The 19454-nt window shown below is 40.2% G+C and overlaps 2 protein-coding genes across 2 annotated transcripts; both read left to right on the forward strand.

Annotated features, from left to right (window-relative positions):
* The first annotated feature begins 1063 nt into the window (after positions 1 to 1063).
* LOC139720979 (tubulin beta-4B chain-like) lies at positions 1064 to 8085 on the forward strand. Its single transcript, XM_071632310.1, has 3 exons — positions 1064 to 1120; positions 6417 to 6752; positions 7113 to 8085. Exons 1-3 carry the CDS (start codon positions 1064 to 1066, stop codon positions 8061 to 8063), a joined length of 1344 nt encoding a protein of 447 aa, XP_071488411.1. The 3' UTR covers positions 8064 to 8085.
* A 6228-nt stretch (positions 8086 to 14313) lies between these two features.
* LOC139720980 (tubulin beta chain-like) lies at positions 14314 to 19454 on the forward strand. The gene is made up of 3 exons (XM_071632311.1): positions 14314 to 14429; positions 17770 to 18105; positions 18348 to 19454. Exons 1-3 carry the CDS (start codon positions 14373 to 14375, stop codon positions 19293 to 19295), a joined length of 1341 nt encoding a protein of 446 aa, XP_071488412.1. The 5' UTR covers positions 14314 to 14372; the 3' UTR covers positions 19296 to 19454.

Genomic DNA, 19454 nt, shown 5'->3' on the forward strand with positions numbered 1-19454 from the left:
ATTGATGTAGAATTTATTGACAGTGGTGTATAGATCATTTTATACAACGGAATATGATAGGATGCATAAATCCTTGGCAAAAACTATGGACGCTAACATTGGATGCAGGTTGGCTTGACTGACGATTTAATCTGATGTGATGATTATTTCCATTCCCTGTTTCCCTTATTTCCCTTTGTTAATCAGTTGCAATTAAAACAACTCGACGAAAAAACAAAACAAAACAAAACATGAATTTTAATATGTACGGAGTACCCCTTCAAATTACAAGGATTAAAACCATACGGCACTAGCCTGGCTGTCAGGCCCCGGCGGAAGCTCAGTGGTCTCATGAAACAGACGTCTGTCCGGAAACCAGGAGGTCGTACACCAGGTTCGAATCTTGCTTGAGATTGATGTTGTCGTATTACGATTATAAATGTTTGCAATGAAGATGCTGTTTGAATAAAATGGGTAACGAATCAAATGAATCTAATCTTCTGTGAGTTGTTCACTTAAAGCATTGTCACGGTCATTTTCAGTCAGGCCTGTCTCAATCACTTCTTTTTTTCCAATTTATCTCATTTTACGGTGGTCAATGCATGTTGTCGAATCGAACAGAAAAATAAAACATGATTATACCGAACAGGAATGCCATATTCTTTGTCCCATTTTAAGATGACGCTACTTTTCTTTCTGCACTGTGTAACATATTGATGAATATAGCATAGAATGCATCCATTGTCATAAAGATGGAGGGAGAGAGAGAGAGGAGGAGGAGGAGGAAATTAGACAATCTAAATCGTAAACACTTTTGAGACGGTCCCTCGAATTGCAGGTTGCATTTTTTTTACGCTTCGCAGCCGGTTGAATTTGTATTAATAATGAGGTAGAAAGCGACACACAGAGTGAACGACCGCCCGTTAGATGAGCGAACGGCTACTTGCCTTCCGCGCTCGAACACAGGTAACCCTATTCACGGCCACCATCTGCACACTATCAGAGGGAAACCGCCAGGGAAGCCGCATCTCATCAAGCTATTCTCTCCTCGCTTTTTATGACATCTCGCTGAAATTTCATCAATATGCGCGAAATTGTACACATTCAGGCAGGCCAGTGTGGAAACCAGATCGGCGCAAAGGTATAGTACACATTGTTCTGTTATTTTGAACACGATTGGTGAAGATGTATAAGAACAAAAAGATGCTTTCTGTTATTCGTTGCGTTAGTGGTAGACGGTAAAAAAACACTCCTCTTTGATGGAGGTGTATAGCATGCAACAGTCTTATACATAGCTTTGCGTTTATATTCCTTTTTTTTTTAAACAACATATCATTAACTAGCTGATCATTCCAGCTTTTATAGAGTAAGGCATGCATGGACATGATGGAGAAACACCTGATTTTTATAAGCGGCAATTTGTTCAATGCGTTTTTCTAGTGTATTCCAAAGAAAACATAAGAAGAGAAGAAACTTGCTTCTTGAGAGTGTACGTGCTGTGCATTATTGTGTGTGTGTGTTTCTTCTCAGAGCAGGCTAGGTCTTGCATCAGTGACCTCTTACTGACCCCCACTGTCCTGACTGTACATACATAATGTGGAGTCATCTGCGAGCTGACCAGTGGTCAGATTTCCTCTGTGCTTTTCTTCAGTGCCACTAGAGTTGTCCTTTACATTTTCAAAAAAAAAACAAAACCTCGAATCCCATTTATTTCAAGAACAGAACCGATAATGACGTAATTGTGGATTATTTTGTTTGTTCTCTTTTGTTAATTGTAAAGCGCTTCGAAGCATTGCGCTATTATGAATCTTCCATTTCATTATCATTTATAAGATGTATTTTATACTTGGAATCTTTACTTCTGAGTGATTTTCCCTCACATGTTAGGCACAAAGTGATCAATAGAGATATCACATTATATTGTCATGTGGAGAAAAGCTGGATGTGAGATTATGTTCCAGATATCGCACTGTGACAGTTATGTATGATTGATTGTTTGTTGATAATATGTGTGTGTGTGTGTGTGTGTGTGTGTAATGTAAACGTCATGGCTCTTTGGAACAAGCTGTACGTGTGCAATTATGCTCACATACACACACACGAACATCAACACACACATACACAGAACACACACACACAAGTTTCCGCAACACACCGTATAAAAGAAATGCTATTTTCATTTTCGGAATCTGTATGCGGAGAGTAGCATTGCATTGTAACTCCGTCTATCTTGCTGTGGTTTGAAAGGAAACTTTTAAGGTGGTTCCTCCTCATACTTTAGCATCAAATTAATTAGTGTTTGATTAAGTATGCATGATTATGGTGACAATACATGATATTATGTTGTATACATGCATATATAATGTATACCATTACCAAGGTGAAATATATTCACCAACAGCTCACGAGTATAAATTATTTTCGCTTTCTTCGTTTAATATTCACGCGTTTGTGCATGGTCTCATTGCATTCTGCTCTGCTACCTGTGTAAGAAATGGGTCACCAGTTCTAACGCCATTACGGATTTCCCAGAGGATGCATTTTGTAGTCGACCCTCTACTTGACCTCCACTCCAGTGTGCTTAGCTTATGTAAACATGGGGAAATTAGCCGAACCAGCACAGATGCGCGCCGTTTAATGTTCAGACGGCGTGTCGTCAATTAGGGGCTACTCTACCAATCGATGTACCAAACGTCAGCCGTCTGTGGAACTTGGTTTCGTCGATACCAATCAGCGGCGAGGCTTGATTAATGCCAAGCGGACATGGATCTTGCAATTATGATTATTCATACGCGAGCTCTGGCTGTCCTAAGCTCGTCCAGGGTTGTGTGATTTATGATACGGAGTTACATGTATTAACATAATTTGGACAAGCAACGTTAACAGTGAATTCACGTCGTGCACAGTGTACGTTGACTCATGCTTTAGCTCTGAGTTAGGCGTGGACTCAACGATGCCACAATGTCAGGCAGAGTCTCTTTAAATTCTTTGGATTGACCTGAGAGACAAATCCAAAAGTAGAATCAGATTGAAAATATTAATCTGATAGATTTAGAAGTCAATCTTTTTTTTCTCAGTCTGATTTTGGATGTGTCCCTTACTACAATCTTATAGGTTGATTTCCAATCTAAGGAAGGAGTAGGAGATGCATGGGAAAGGGGTGGGGGTTGCAGCCTCCACACTTTGAGCTAAAAGCACACACACATTGATACATCAAAGACTGAAAAAGGATAAAGAACAAAGACATATCAATCAAAAGTCAGGGGTTTTCAGGATCCCTCCCCACCAAAAACAAACAAACAAACAAACAAAAACAAAAACAAAACAACGACAACTCTCCGAGAGTCTTGTATATCATGCCTAAGTTTGTGGACAATATTTATGCAGTGTGTACGTCGCAATTCACATATTATTATAACACCATACTTTTGTGTAGGCCTATTGTTAATATCTCCGGATACTATCATGAGATGTCATCTTCTTTCTTCCTTGATACGTACACATTGGAAAGTGCGTGGACTGAAACGAGAATACGATAAAACATAAACAGATGCATTCCATATTTTAAAACCCCACACACATTCCACGGAACACCAGCAAAGCTTGGTAATTAGATCAGCATAAGTGATCAGGTCTGACAGAGCTGAACAGAAGTCATTATTTCCATTTACGCTCGATCAAATCTCAATCATGGCAGTTGAAAATAGCGTTGGTCTCAGTCAGAAGCGCGTGGCAGCTGTCCGAGACGACAAGCCCTTTCCCGCCAACTTTAATACCAAAATTCTTTTGTCTTTTACCATGTGCGGAGGATGGTTTTTGTGCGGTAGCTATAACAAGCGTGGCAAAAAGCAAACAAAAGCAAGGACAATGATACATATATGAGCATTATGTCATGGCATAGCGGGGTGATGACCCTGCACGGCCTCTGGTCCCTTGTGTGTTGTTTGTCCATGGATTCCAAATGAACCATCTGGACCTTGTTTAATTGATGAGGTATTGATTCATATGCCGGGGTAAGTGGGAACAATCATCGAGTCTAAATATGCACAATACTGACATTCTTAAACTTTGATGCAAAATAAATGTAATTGAGGTTAATGCTCTATCTTCATATCCAATGTTTTATTTCTTGATGAATTTTGATTCCATCACTGTTCATTATTTTTGTCACATTGATTAAAGTGACACAAAGTACAAAATGTCTGATGATATCGATACTTGTTTGTGTTAAAAGGAATGTTGTATAGTTTTGGTTGAGATGGAATTCAGGTTTTGATTTTTTTTTTGCGTGATAACCACAAGTCACTTATGAAATATCAAAAAGCATACAATTCTAAGCGGAATTCAAAGTTTGTTCGTTGAAAATCGGTGTTGAAATGGCTTAGATATCCAAAACGAAGTAAAACAAAGCGATCCTAATAAAGGGTGGGTCCCATCACCTTTCATTAGGATCGCTTTGTTTTGGATATCTCAGCTTTTTAAAAACCAATTACAATCAAATAAACTTTGAATTCCTCTTAGAATGTATGCTTTTTCATACTTCATAAGAGGTTTCTCATTATCTCATTAAAAAAGTTGAAAAACCTGAAACTCCATCTCGAACAAAACTAGTTATACATAGGCCTACCTTTAAAGTAATCTTACGTAGCCACTAGAAGAATCGCTTTCATACTTGTTAGCAGGTTACCAGGGACCAACTGTTTTATATTTCCGAAGGACAATGTGTCTATAGTGCCTTGCACAATGTGCAATAATATTCACATAAAACATGTCATATACTACAATATTAATATTATACAGACAATTCGATTTAGACTCCTTGCAATATTTCTTATGACGAGTCCAAATGTCGCATTGACTAGTATACATTCTAATCGGCGGGTGTTCAAAGATTGCAGTGACTGAAACGGATGCGAAATACACTGTCGTCGTCGATTAAACAGACAATTCGATTTAGATTTCTTGCAATATTTCTTATGACGAGTCCAAATGTCGCATAGACTAGTATACATTCTAATCGGCGGGTGCTCAAAGATTGCAGTGACTGAAACAGATGCGAAATACACTGTCGTCGTCTAATCAGCTCCCACGGGTGACGCATACATGCTCTTGTATCAATTTGGCACGTGCTCGGAATAACTTGCTGATGGTACAGGGCTGTTGACATGGTACACTGTAATCATCATTAAATATCCGTTATACTAGATCAGACTTTTGCTTTTGCAATATGCGAACAGGAAGTAAAGCATGTAAAGGGTGAAATGAAATATTTTGAAGCGGAAACTGTTTTGGGAAGATTGTCTTCTCCGACTTTATGCGGTGCCGCATTGTTAAAGTATCAGTCATACCCAGAGAACTTTACCTTGTTGTATATTGGGGTATTGCGATAGGAGTGCATGGTTTTAAGGTAATGAATACGATAATAAAAGGAGAAAAGGAGATCGAGATGAATAGGAAAATAATTCTTTCCTTGATCATGATTGTGGACAGACACAACTGCTGAATTTTCATTAAATTTTGGGTACATGAAAATTCATGGAATATTAAGTTTCCTACGTTTTTACGAAACAGTGATATCGTGAATTCCCATGATCCCATAACATTATGCATGTAGGAAGAGGAGATGATTTTTATCCCGAAGCGATTCCATTTTTATGTACATAAACATAAACACACACACACACACACACACACACACACACATACACACACATACAAAACCACACATACACAGACTGGTGCACGTACATTGTCAGATTGTGATATACGCGTAATCTATAGACATCAGATCAACGCGCCGTTATCGCTAGAAAATCACCATTAGAATACTTTTTCTTGCACAAAATACACCATTTCTAGCGTCTGGGCCCTGTTGCATCCAAAGATGCATTCAAACTGAGATGCCAGATAATCAAACAGAAGACGGATATCAGCTAATCAGAATGAGTGTTCCCGGAGACTTATGTTTGATTTTCTGACATTCATGTTTCATCTCAGCTTTTATGGAAAAGGGCTTTGAATTCATTGATTTTCAAGAGGGACACTCACTGATTATCTTTAAGTCAGTGGCAACTTGTTGGGCGATTATATCATCACTTTATCTATTAGCTCTCATTGATATGTTGTTCGCGCGACATTACTTGAATGGAGTTTCACATTAAACAGATTACCGATATCGAGTCGACAATTTTATTTGTTGTACTGCTCATCCATGATATCCACCTAGGGACATCATTTTCATGAGAATGTTTCTTCTTCTAAAATTCGTTACGCAAACTGAGCAGACTGCTCTATAGATAAAAACGTTATTCATGTTACGCAAACTGACTGCATGATATTATGACATGATTATTATTTCACAATCTATTTCCTGATATATACAGGACATGCTTGGCTTCATTTAACATGACACCAATGGTTGATATTTTCATAACCAGTTCTGGGAGGTGATCTCTGACGAGCATGGTATCGACCCAACTGGAACCTACCATGGCGACTCCGACCTCCAGCTAGAGCGTATCAACGTCTACTACAATGAGGCAACCGGAGGCAAGTACGTCCCTAGGGCGGTACTCGTCGACCTCGAGCCCGGCACCATGGACTCGGTTCGATCGGGACCCTTTGGTCAGATCTTCAGGCCGGACAACTTCGTCTTCGGCCAGAGCGGAGCAGGCAACAACTGGGCCAAGGGACACTACACAGAAGGAGCCGAGCTGGTCGACTCCGTGCTCGATGTCGTCAGAAAGGAAGCAGAAAGCTGTGACTGCCTCCAGGTAATGACCAATTTCTGGGTGCCATTCCGTCCTCTAAGCGATTGTGATGTTTTCTCCTAAAAGCAGTGATACGCATTCAGCTCTACTGTACATAAGGCACGTTCGAATTACAATGCTCGAGATTTGCTAAGAGCCAGATACAAGTGTATATAATTTGAACACTGAAGAATTTCTTTCATTGAACGGGAAGAAAGTTACTGTTTTAAACCAAGAAAGGATATGAGTATTTCACGTGAGAACACATATCTTTTTTATCGTAGAATTGATTTATGTGATTATTGATGTAATTACCCTTTTATATGTTTTCAACTTTGGTAAATGCCATGTTTGGAAAGATATGATTTTGTTTTCTTATTACAGGGCTTCCAGCTAACACATTCCCTTGGTGGTGGAACTGGTTCCGGCATGGGAACCCTACTCATCAGTAAAATCCGTGAGGAATACCCTGACCGAATCATGAACACATTCAGTGTGGTTCCCTCACCGAAGGTTTCAGACACTGTTGTGGAACCTTACAACGCCACCCTGTCAGTCCACCAGTTGGTCGAGAACACTGATGAGACATTCTGCATCGACAACGAAGCCCTCTACGACATCTGCTTCAGGACCCTCAAGCTCACCACACCAACCTATGGTGACTTGAATCATCTGGTGTCCGCTACCATGAGTGGCGTTACCACCTGCCTCAGGTTCCCTGGTCAGCTCAACGCTGATCTCCGCAAGCTGGCAGTCAACATGGTTCCCTTCCCTCGTCTTCATTTCTTCATTCCAGGCTTCGCTCCTCTGACCAGCCGTGGTAGCCAACAGTACCGTGCCCTCACCGTTCCCGAGCTGACACAGCAGATGTTCGACGCCAAGAACATGATGGCAGCCTGCGACCCACGTCATGGTCGCTACCTCACCGTTGCATCAATATTCCGTGGTCGTATGTCGATGAAGGAGGTCGACGAACAGATGCTCAACGTTCAGAACAAGAACAGCAGCTACTTCGTCGAGTGGATCCCCAACAACGTCAAGACCGCGGTCTGTGACATCCCACCACGTGGTCTCAAGATGGCAGCCACCTTCATCGGCAACAGCACGTCGATCCAGGAGCTCTTCAAGAGAGTCTCCGAGCAGTTCACTGCCATGTTCCGACGAAAAGCTTTCCTCCACTGGTACACCGGCGAGGGCATGGACGAGATGGAGTTCACAGAGGCTGAGAGCAACATGAACGACTTGGTGTCCGAGTACCAGCAGTACCAGGACGCCACCGCTGAGGAAGAGGGAGAGTTTGATGAGGAGGAGGAGGAAGACGTGCAAGAGACTTAGAACAAACATGGGCTGCTTCTGAAAATATGAGCAAAGGGAGTAATTTAAAACCAATACAGCAAAATAAATACTTTGTGCAGGGTCAAGCCTGTACATCTAGCCGTACAGTTTTATAATTGTGCAAGTTTTACTTAGTCAGTGATATTTTATACCAATGCAGAAGAAATTACGAATTTTTTTTCACGGACTGTTCTGCGGGGCCAACAAAAGCCTTACGGATCACTACCTCCTTATCACTACGATCAAAGGCAATTTCTAGTAAATTTACAAAACGGGTATTTTTCATAGATAACATTAAGGTACTTTTATACTGCCTTTCACTTAAAAGGCGACAATAAATACACTGTATGTGAACTTCTTTCAGGTATTTTTATTGCTGAGATTTCGATTGATACACACAGCCTCAGAAACTGACTGTCCAGGTTACAACTCATAGGCTGAATTTGCCAAAGGGATGGGTTTGCACTTATTTTCCCCAGGGTTTTTTACAACTCTGATTAAATGGAATATCTGAAGACACGAATTTGATTCTTTTGTCATTGATTTTGACGTCTCCTGGTTTGCATTGGTACATTGCTATTTTGATGTGCATACATGCGTTTAGCGTGGGTGTGTGATTTTGACAAGCGCGTGCACTTCATACAGTATTGTGAGTCATATGCTGCCGTGTTTTGTGTTTTTTTGTTGTTGTACTTTTTCCTGCAGATCAGATGTAAACTTGGGGTAATCAAAGGACGTCCGCCTCTCTGCAACAGAAGCAATTTAATATGGCTGCGTAAATGACTAGAAACATATTCAATAACTACTACAACAACAAAGGACTTGACTTTGACAGTTGCTGCCAACCAATCAGTACCAGAAGTTTATTCACTTGCTCACGGCACCTCCACATTGTTATTAGATTCTATAAATGAACCATTTAGTAGGTCAGATGAATTGGGCCATTTTATTCTTGAATGCAAATGCATGAGCATACCTTACCCATGCAGCTTTTCTGCGACTAATTTTCGCTACAGAAATTAGACAGGTAGAAATCTTACTTCAAATCATGGTGGGAAACGAAAATAAAGTTACTTATATATTACATGCACTATTCCAGACTGTTTCATGCACTTAAAATACATAACTGGTCTTCTTTCAATTCCCATCTCACCTTGGTCTCCTGCCTCGCTGAACTATTGAACTGCACTTTTGGTCAATTATGCATATTTTTTCCAGCATAAGATGTAGGATACACAGTCTGTACGTGTAATTCATTCGTAATCATTAACTACTAGTACTAAGTTCATGAATTCCCATACATGATTATAGGCTCTACTGTTTGTATGATTGTGCTCGCATGTACAATACATGTGTGTAATGTGTGTGTGTGTGCGTGTGTGTGTGTGTGTATGTGTGTGTGTGTGTGTGTGTTTGTGTGCGTGAGGGGATAATTCATGCTTTCTATGAGAGGTCAGGGCGCCGGGCATTCAAAGACGTCGAGACGACCTTTAACCTCAGACGGCCGGAGCACATTCAATGCCGCCTTTGTTAAACCAGGTGGTTCGACCCATATTTTGAGCAACCTGTTCCATTGGTATATGGGCCAACGTCCGAATCTGAATAGGAAGGTAAACACCCTGGTTTGGGAAATTGTGTGTGTGTTATTGAGGGTGAAGCTTGCCTAACACAAAATAATATGAAAAGAACGCATATCTCACCCTCCTGAAGAATATTTATGAGAGGCAAACGACATAGGGCGACCTGTTTAGTAGAGGCTGACTGATTGTGGGTCACCAATTTTTTGAACGAGAAAACTCAAGACTGACAAAATGAAGGCAAACAATTTGACTGTATCATAATGGAGAATATCACTACATTTGCAATTTTCTCACTTTCTCTATTTCTCATACACAGTTAAACGTACACACATACATCTGTAGTTACTGCACTAAATGAGACAGATTTATGTTACTGTTATGCGAAACAAATACGTTGACACTAAAAATCCCAAACTTGCAGTTCCCCTCGCTACGAGGACTGAGGCAAGACGACTGTTATTCAAAACTCTCTTGTCCTCTTCAAAAATTAAAACAATTTTGTCCACTTCGCTTGCTCCCATTCAGCCAATAATCCTCGGTTTACGTAGCACCATTTTCACATTTATGTATTCATTCATATGCATGCTGTGTAGTCAGGGGAGGGGCGGGGATAGATGGGGGGGGGGGCAATGGTATATATGATATGCTCATCTCTATCCCTATATTTCGCCAAAGGGAAACAATTGGCAACGAGTTCATTTACATGCAGCTGAAATGTAGCTGGATCAATTTGCATATACGACACAATTAAACTTCTTGCGTCTGTGTATAATGAGAGAGACGATATCTTTGGTGGCGTAATCCAAGAAAGTAGAGGTATGTCCTTCATGCGCGTAATATGAAACGAACTTGAAACCACTGATCATAGTACTAGTATCAAGTATGTTCAACGCTGTTCAGCTCTATTATGACCCTCCCTGTTATATTATGACTGAGGTCCCCGTTGTTACAGAGACTCTTTCGCGTGACAAGGAAGCGCCATCTATCGGCCTATTACATTTAGAACTACAGTCCTTGATTGATCGTGAGATACCATTGGATACGAGAAATGTGATGATTAGCTTTGCTCATACAATGCTATTATAGACATTGATCCAAAGCGCAATGAACAATAACACATACTAGAAGGAGCACAAGAAATATTCGACAGAAATATCAGCAAAAGTTTAATTCAACATAATTTTCAACAAGCCATTTACATGTAACGTTTAGGATAAGGATTTTTCCTCCAAATTCATGAAATTCTTCCGTCGAGGCTTTTTTTATTGCAACTGATTGACAAATTGCCCTACATCGACGTAAATAAAAAGTACCTCGAATTTCATAAATTTGAATAATTACGCAGTACCCGCTGCATGCTATAAGGATTAGAACCAACACTTGCTGTCGGCGGAAGCTCGGTGGTCTATTATAGTGGAGATGACTCCTGTTCGGAGATCAGGAGGTCGTCGGTTCGAATCCTGCTCGAGTACGTACTCCCACGATTTTATATCATTACTAAAACACTGATCAATTCAGTGCTTATTTAAGTCGATGTAGGGCAATTTGTTAATCAGTTGCAATAAAGTATTTTTCTGTATAGGTAATGGCAACGAAGGCGAATGGAGGATATCAATGTACATGTAATTGATTGTACATTAAAGGGCCTATCTCACTCGAGGAGACTTCGCCGTGACTGCCACGACTGATCAGTCACCTCGACACTTGCGACTCGAAGACCAAGATGGCGATTCTAGGGCAACGTCCGAGACGTCTTCAAACAAGGTGACAACTTATTCGCCAAAAAGTCGTAGAGACGTCGCTGCGACTTTTTCGAGACGTCTTCTCAGTCGCGGAGACGTGTCGGAGACCTTGTGGACAACACTAGTCTCCGCGACTTGGCTGCGACTATAGGAAGACGTCTACGAGACCAACTCGAGACTGGAAAAAGTCTCCGAAAAAAAAAGAAGAAAATCGAACATCGATTCTCTTACGATTCTCTTGCGATTCCCTGGAGACCAGGCTAGTCTCCAGTGGAAGAAGACGTCGCGGAGACGTCTCCGCGACCACTCAAGCGACCAGCGAGACTCTAGTCGCCACCAGGTAACCACATCTTCAGTATATCCAAGCTTATGAGAAACCCACTATACTGTTTCTCGTACAAGGTGGTGGACGGGGCTTTTAAGTCGTCAAGCAACTGGTGGCTATAGCAGTTCTGTTCTGGAGCCTCACACACGGCAAGTGATTCTATTTCCTGTTTACAAAGTTGCAGTTCTAAGTAGAAAGGATATGTTTGTGAATTCCGGAATTAGAGAAAAAAATTACGTGAAAAAAATAATGACATCAGCAAAAGGAGAAATTACAAGTCTGTTTAGTTTTTCTTTTCTTTTCTTTTCACAAGGTAGTCCTTGGCATGAAAAATAAAGTCAGTAATAGACTGAAACAATTACTGGTAACTACTGGTATAACGACAAGGAATAAGAGCACAAACATTCGACCCCACTAGTAATAAAAAGGCAGAGAGGGTTTAAAACGGGGAAAATATAGTCACCTTAAAATCTCTCATTGACTTCTTACTGTACAAGCCATTATCGTGTTATCTTGTAGACTCTCTGCAAACCCTAAGACCAAAACCTATCATTCACATGGAACAATCATAGAGATCATGTGCACATTCTATAAATACAATAATAAGTTTTCAGGTTGATCTCGAGAATAAAGTGTCGAAAAGACTTTAAAAACCCCATGATTTGTGTTTGTATAAACCAATAGGAATGGTATAGAGAGATTACATCTAAATCTGCATTACAATAGTGTTTTCGAGCGAGATCACAGTATCGTCAATATTTGAAAAATCACAGTCGTGGTTCACCTTTAGTTTACATTATATAAATTTCACATTCAAACATTCAATTAAATTCGATTCAACTCAAAAGTTTATTACCATTTGATCTGGTCTGAATTTTCTTATCCGCTCTCCGTTTTTTATTAAAACCACTGATCATTACCGCAAAACAAGCTTAGATAGCTTTTATATAAGTCCCGTCAAACTTTTCTAATATTTGTACAACCCGAAACGTAAATCTCGACTTTGACCAGTTATCATCGAAATTTTAATGTTTTTGTATTCTTTTATTTGAGTACTATTGACAAAAAGTGCAAACATTTGTGTCACATTGTTTTCAATGTAACCTTATTTGAGAATGAAATAGATCGCTTGTAAATTGAATTAAGTCGAAATGAATCTTAATGTCCAACTTTAATCAAACAATTTTAATCAAACATCTGTAGTTCTCTTTGTATGCTGGCTTCTCCATAAATCAAAGCCAACTTTCCTGTGGTGTGGCATTTTGATTTAAGTTCTGTTGTCGACCCATGTCCTAGAGGAGAGGTTCATCCCTGCAACTCAGGAAGTACGTGTACGTAAGCCAGTTCCGTTGGCAGGAAAGAGAAGTGTTGGAGATTATCATGAAGGTTGCGAGGGCTTTCTAATACGGCGTTTCGCAGAGATAAGAGGAAATACTCCGTTATTGGTCATGTGTTGTATTAATGTAGCTCTTACTTCTGTAGCGTGTTTCTGTACATAATTATGAAATGAGAGTGCATGTAAAAAAATAACTCATTAAACAATATTCAAAGAGACTGATCGCAAAACGTGCCAATCCTCATTTTTAAACAGTTGTAAGAAAGTCCACCATAAGATAGATCGGAATTAAGCCTTTTCTATGATACCTCACTTATAACAATGAATAATTCTTGAAGTTGCGATTCAAAACATCCCTATTTGTCATTAGTTTTTTCTTGGTTTTTTTTTTCAGCAGCTTTTATCGCAAATACCTCAGATTAATGGAGTTAACTCATTTTGCGAACAAACTCTTAAGTGTTAGGCCTCATTGTTGCGATTACGTTTTATTGTAATCCTAAAATATCTTTAAGTGTGAATTTTCACTATACTTTCAATTCTTCATTCCATATTGAATCAAAAAATGATACTGTGCAGTAAAATTCCATTCTGATGAGAGTTTTTTTTTTTGATGAATTTGAGATAAAAAGACAATGAGCATGACCTGGTGAGTATGCTGTTCGAGTGAATGAGATAGGAATGCAAAGAAGTAAAGAAGCAAAGCAAAGAAGTAAGGTCTGTATTGTACCTCTCTGGATGAAAAAATATAAGCAATGTGCCTTTCGCTTCGGAAAAATACTACACAAACAAACACACATCATCCTTTGTAAACAGTTTATCTCAGGTCTTCAATGAGGTGTCATCACGATGGACAATTACATTTTTCATTCATCTTTCTAACATTTAGAATAAAAGAATGACAAAAAGGATGAGTCTTCTCTGATAGTCCCGTGTGTATATAATTTCTTAAACCTATTTGCTGAACGGCTAAAGTGAGGTTTGGTCGAGTTATGCAATGAATTGACACTTGCTGTTTTGTGAATTGCTATCTTTGTGTGTTCGGTGCCATCATTTTCTTGCTTGATATCAAGTCACCTGTCCCTATAGGCCCATGACTTCCCCATTGTTTAATTTGCTCTTTTACCATTAGCAATGAGTGACGTCACAGAATCGGTAACCAGTGCGCATGTGCGAAAGACGAGGCGTGCGTGAATGAAGGTTTATATTCCGTCTGAACTTCATACCCATTGTCATCATTAAACGTTTGCAGCACGGCAGGGACAGACCTCGCGATACTTCTTCACTCTCTCTCTCTCTTTCTTCCAGTGGCTCTAAAAGTACATCAAAATGAGGGAAATCGTCCACGTTCAGGCTGGCCAGTGTGGTAATCAGATCGGCGCCAAGGTAAACATTCATCATTACATATTCGCTGTTGTTCTTTAATACTATCAGAGCATTAGAGGAAATCATTTCTAATAACATTCTGTCTTTTTCTCATTTTATTCTGCATCACACCTTTCCATCATCGGTGACCATTTAGAAAACTTCGCAAACTTTTAAGGCACAGGTCAAGCCAACAAATCTATTTCGTTAGAATCGCTCTTAAAGTAGCTTTATAACAAGCTATAAATTTCCTTCTATTATATTCATTGAAAATTTTTCGCTTCTGACAGTTTTCAAGAACAGTTTGGGACGAATTCAGCGGACCCGTTAGTCAAAGAATGTTAGATGTAGCAGTCCAGATTATCTTGTAAAATACAAACAGATCTTGTAGTTCCTGAAATACGATACGAAAATGTAATTCATTTAGTTCGTTTGTAGATTGTTAATATGTTTTGTTACACTATATGTTGTAATTTATCATGTTCATTTTCTGTTTCCATGAGCCTTATTAGTATGTTTTTAGATAGAATGAGCACTTTTTAAAAGTCCAGTCCAGTGTTATAAACATTATCATTGTGACTCCTCACACCACTCTGGAACTGTATTTTGTGGCAAAGAAAAAAGCAACAACCAAGATACAAAAAAACAAACAACTATTCCTATTGTGGAGGTATGGATGAAATTTGCTCACATTTTAGAGTCAATATAATTCTCGCTCCGAGTGATGATTTACCACGCATTTGGCAAAACTTGTTTGGCTTGGTCGATAAACTCCCTTATACTTTTTCTATACCATAATCCATAATGTTTCATATTCATCTTTCCCAAGTTTATTGCATTGTAAGTCATTAACATAACATGTCTGTGAAAAAGCTGAAAACTACAGGTTGTCGAAAACAGCTGTCATAAATCAGTATGAATAAATTAGAAAGGGTGCAATATCTACTTTAAAAACATGTTGTGTGTAAAGTTCTGATAATCAAAAATATCATTGTTTCACATTTTCAAGCAAGAAATGAACCCTCTAACAAAATATTTGACCATTGTCGGTTACTTACAAATTCTCCATCAAGTTTTGAAACGATACACCTTGATGGAGATTTAACTTTGGAAAGAATGTTCAAAGTCGGAAGACAGCTAACACTGGACAAAATTTGCTCGTTTCTTGTTGTGTCTTGTTCTCCAATGTATTATAGGAACTCTCACCTTTTAATAAGCCTTGTGTGACTTCTTCTTGTATTACAACTCAGACATTTTCAGCTTTAACCATATCGAAGCAAGATTCAGGCAGAGAATATGTTTCTTATTCACGTTTGTGACCAAGTCGACAATATGAAACTAGCAAACATATGTAGCAGAACCAGCTAGATACGGCAAATTATGATTAAGCAAAGCAATTCATTCTCGATATCACAAAGCTACATAGCAGCACCTTCAACGGGGAAGCTGTGCTTTCACGCATGGGCGAGGTGGGCGTGGCAAACGTGACTCGCGTAAAAAGTTGTTAACTGCCAGACTCGTTACACCGTCTAATTTTTGTGAACCCATGTGTTTAGTGATTTTTCGCATTTTTGTTACTTGTTTGTTTGTTTGTTTGTTTGTTTGTTCATGTGTTCGTTTGTATGTTTGAGGGGCTAGCAATTTAACATCACCCAATGGGAAGGACAGTATGATGGTATATGGATTTTTTGTCGGTTGCCTGTATCACAGTTTTCTCTTTCCAAATATCTAACAAGAAAATGAAGAGTGGTTTTAAATGAAATAATTATGTGGAATTAAAGCATCCATACGTGAATTATATTGGTGTTATGGAATGAGTTAGATCGTGGGAGGAAGATGCAAAGTGAAAATGCATGGACAGAAAGAGGAACAAGTGCTGATCTGAATTTAAGTTCCTCGTTTGAAAAATGAAATCCCGTACAAATAGGGCCTGTACGAAAAAAAAGGGAAATCCATTATCAACCTGCTGCTCAGGTTGATCGACACAATCTCATCCTGTTAACCCATTGTGTCCTTCCTGCACGCATGCACGTTTATCTGTCCAGGGTTTTCCGCCCTGTTTATCCCCAAAGATTATACCTGCTGTGGCACATACCATATTTGGAGATGTTGTTTACGGAGTCACGTGTTTATCTTTCTATGGTATAATCATTTCTCTTACTGTTGCGCTTAGAAAGCCATTAAGTCATTATTATCGTTATCTATTATCCTGCATTGCCTTGGTATCGCAATTTCCTGTGATTCTTATTCCCCTATTGATATCACACGACACTGGTATTTCAATGATGCGAAAGATGTTTGTCTGCTTAATTACCTTACCGAAAGGATCAACAAAAAATCACCACTGATCACGCACGGCAAAGAGGTTTGATCTGAAGAATATTTGAATACTGATATGCAGACGTGTTTATTGACTAATGTGTCCTTTCTTTTACCACATTGTGAATGGAGAAATATTTATTGGCATACATGGTTTTTCTCTGTTTTGGCTGCCTCATTTTAAGAGTAGCTGAGAATTCACATACGAAAGAAGAAAAATGCATACGTATATACCAATGTGAGGGCATAGCAAATTGGTGGTGCTGCTATTAAGCCCGTCTTTGGACGCGGTGTGCATAGACTTTAATATTTATGATTTCCCCAACTCTTTTACCAATATAATACAAGTACCAACATCGGAGGAATTTTATAAAACTTAATAATCATATATCAGTGGTAAGACGCTGTTGAGATGTGTCTTTGAATGTACCTGGTACACGGAAGACGAAAAGCGGACGGAACCAGACATGCCAGAGTAGGAGTACAAATTTCCAATAGAATTATGCTGAAGGAACGAAGAAGAAACACAAAGAAAAAATCGAGGAGGACATCAAATATTTCACAATTTGTTTCATTATGATAATAATAATGCTAATAATGATAATGAAAATGATAATGATAATGATAATGATAATAACAATAACAATAACAAAAATAAAACTAATGATGATGATGATAATAACGATAATACATGAATACCAGAACTTTTAAAAAGTGGTCTGAAATGGTCATTCTTCATGCTGGGCACAGTTTTATTAAATTAAAAACACCTTTCTCCTCCCCCTAAAAAGATCAAAGATTGAAAGGGAAACTAGTTCCATTCTGAATCATCTGCAGATGGATGATTTTTATGCCCTCAAGTATCCTTTTCGCTGTTTCGCTGCTTGAGTGTTGTTATTGTCCATAAGGTTTTCTCCGAACGAAGTTGAACAAAGTTGCAACCAGGTGGTCTTCCAGCGTGGAAGACTACGTTACTGAATACACAAGTCAGATTTTGATAAAGCTAACATTTATCCATCCACTGTTTTATATGGCTCGTTAGTTCTGGGAGGTGATTTCCGACGAGCATGGCATCGATCCGACTGGAACTTACCGCGGAGAAACCGACCTCCAGTTAGATCGGATCAACGTCTACTACAATGAGGCCTCCGGAGGCAAGTACGTCCCTCGGGCGGTACTCGTCGACCTCGAGCCCGGCACCATGGATGCCGTTCGATCGGGACCCTTCGGCCAGATTTTCAGACCGGACAACTTCGTCTTCGGCCAGAGCGGAGCAGGTAACAACTGGGCTAAGGGGCACTACACAGAGGGAGCAGAGCTGGTCGACTCCGTGCTCGATGTCGTCAGGAAGGAATCGGAGGGTTGTGATTGTCTTCAGGTATGTTTCCATTTTTGTGATTTCTTTTGAACTCTCAAGGACTTACAGACAAACCAATGATACGCTTTACGCGCCAAACGCATTCCAAGTGACGCACTGTACACTAAATCTTATATTCTGGAGTGCCTTACAAGATGATACCAAAGCCGCCTCAATCATTCTACCATGTTGATTCTATACGTTGACCGAATGAGAACTCATCACTTCTAAGCATACATTTATCTTTGTTTTTCATGGTACAGGGCTTTCAACTGACGCACTCTCTAGGAGGTGGTACTGGTTCCGGTATGGGCACACTGCTGATCAGCAAGATCCGAGAGGAATACCCAGATCGCATCATGACCACATTCAGTGTGGTTCCCTCTCCAAAGGTTTCAGACACTGTTGTGGAACCCTACAATGCTACTCTGTCAGTCCACCAACTGGTAGAGAACACAGACGAAACATTCTGCATCGACAACGAAGCTCTCTACGACATCTGCTTCAGGACCCTCAAGCTCACCACACCAACCTACGGTGACTTGAATCATCTGGTGTCTGCTACCATGAGTGGCGTTACCACCTGCCTCAGGTTCCCTGGACAGCTCAACGCCGATCTCCGCAAGCTGGCAGTCAACATGGTTCCCTTCCCTCGTCTCCATTTCTTTATCCCAGGCTTCGCTCCTCTGACCAGCCGTGGCAGCCAGCAGTACCGCGCCTCCACCGTTTCGGAGTTGACGCAGCAGATGTTTGACGCCAAGAACATGATGGCTGCTTGCGATCCCCGCCACGGCCGCTACCTGACCGTTGCTGCAATGTTCCGTGGTCGTATGTCCATGAAGGAGGTTGACGAGCAGATGCTGAATGTCCAGAACAAGAACAGCAGCTACTTCGTCGAGTGGATCCCCAGTAACGTCAAGACCGCCGTCTGTGACATCCCACCTCGTGGTCTCAGGATGGCGGCCACTTTCATCGGCAATAGCACGTCGATCCAGGAGCTCTTCAAGAGAGTCTCCGAGCAGTTCACTGCCATGTTCCGACGAAAAGCTTTCCTCCACTGGTACACCGGCGAGGGCATGGACGAGATGGAGTTCACTGAGGCTGAGAGCAACTTGAACGACTTGGTGTCCGAGTATCAGCAGTACCAGGACGCCACTGCCGAGGATGACGGAGACTTCGATGAGGAGGAGGAAGAGGAGGAGGAGGCCTAAATTGGTGTTTAAGTTTTCTTTTCCTGTTCATACAATTTGTAAATTGTGCAAATGATTTCGCACTAAAGGATTTATAAGTTAAAAGGCTGCCGATGACAGAGACAGGCATTTGTCAAGCATCAAGAATCGTGAGACTTATTCTAAACTGCTTGTTAAAGG

This window comes from Diadema antillarum, unplaced genomic scaffold (genome assembly GCF_040938485.1).
Source record: "Diadema antillarum isolate AM-2024a unplaced genomic scaffold, OU_Dant_1.0 scf00000136, whole genome shotgun sequence".
Lineage (NCBI taxonomy): Eukaryota > Metazoa > Echinodermata > Echinoidea > Diadematoida > Diadematidae > Diadema > Diadema antillarum.